This window comes from Eimeria mitis, genomic scaffold (assembly GCF_000499745.2).
Source record: "Eimeria mitis Houghton genomic scaffold, Emh_scaff1056, whole genome shotgun sequence".
Lineage (NCBI taxonomy): Eukaryota > Apicomplexa > Conoidasida > Eucoccidiorida > Eimeriidae > Eimeria > Eimeria mitis.
Genome location: NW_013567333.1, coordinates 6,702 through 7,712, shown reverse-complemented (window position 1 = coordinate 7,712; position 1,011 = coordinate 6,702). Strand labels below are relative to the sequence as shown.

At 55.9% G+C, this 1,011-nt stretch overlaps 1 protein-coding gene across 1 annotated transcript in view; it reads right to left on the bottom strand.

Annotated features, from left to right (window-relative positions):
- Positions 1 to 98: 98 nt before the first annotated feature.
- The window catches only part of EMH_0028440 (DNA photolyase, putative), a gene marked incomplete at both ends in the record, with an annotated part of 3,534 nt that continues 2,621 nt past the window's right edge, over positions 99 to 1,011 (bottom strand). The window contains one exon of the mRNA XM_013494154.1: positions 99 to 1,011. Coding sequence (XP_013349608.1) covers positions 99 to 1,011 — 913 coding nt within the window.

Genomic DNA, 1,011 nt, shown 5'->3' with positions numbered 1-1,011 from the left:
CTTTATAAAACCGAGCACAGAGCCTTTCTGGTTTTTGTCTGAACCTCTGCTGCCATCTGCAAGGCAAGGCACTACTGAGGTCTTAATAGAGGGAGCATTTATCTATTCTTTTTTGGCTTTGTTGCACTGGTAGTGGTCGTTTGTATCCCCCGAGTGCCCTTGATATTAGAGGTTTCTTGTTTTAGTTTTCTTTTGGGGGGTTTCTCGGCTTCTCCCTGTGAACGCTTGCGGACGCTTTCTTGAACTTTCTGCACAAACGCGTCCACGTCGAACTTCCGCTTGCAACCCGCGAAATTCATATAACGAATTTTGCCGAAGACGGGCCGCTCTGCCCAGCCCTGGTCATGCAAGCCTGCGACACTCCACATGCAGCCCACGACGCCGTTGGGGTCTGTCCCATCGAGAGAGAATCTGTCGTTCAGATACAGCGCAGTCTTCAGTGCCTCCGCAGCTGAAGGGCTCCACTCTAGGATCTTCTTCGCCCAGTACATTCGCAAAAAGCCGTGCATCTTGCCGTCGTGAACGAGCTGCAGCTGAGCAGCGTTCCAGAGATTGTCGTGTGTCTTTGCATCTTCAAAGTGCGCCAGGGAATACACGTGTTCCCTCTTATCCCCTTGGTGGGCCTCCAGCGTCTGTTGCGCCCATTGGGGGGCCCCCGCAATCTGGTCATACGCCGCGTTATAGAAGGTGAAATTCTCAGCTAATTCCCGCCGCACTACAAGTTCCTCAATGAAGGAGGCTCTGCCTGCTGATGCAGCCGCCCCTATCTTCGCTGCAGGCCCCAACCCTCGGACAGCCAACAGACAACGCTGCGCCCCGAGCTGACCAAAGTGCAGCCAAGGGGAAATCCCGCTCTGAGTGTTTAACAGAGGGTCGTTCCGAGACGCATACGCAGACAGCCGCTGCGGCGAGCAAAACGCTGTGAGGGCAGCGAGGCCCCCAGCAGCTCCGGGCATCCACTGCGGCGGCAGCGGCACCGAGTCGTCCACTTGCAACTGCTGCTGCGCCTGT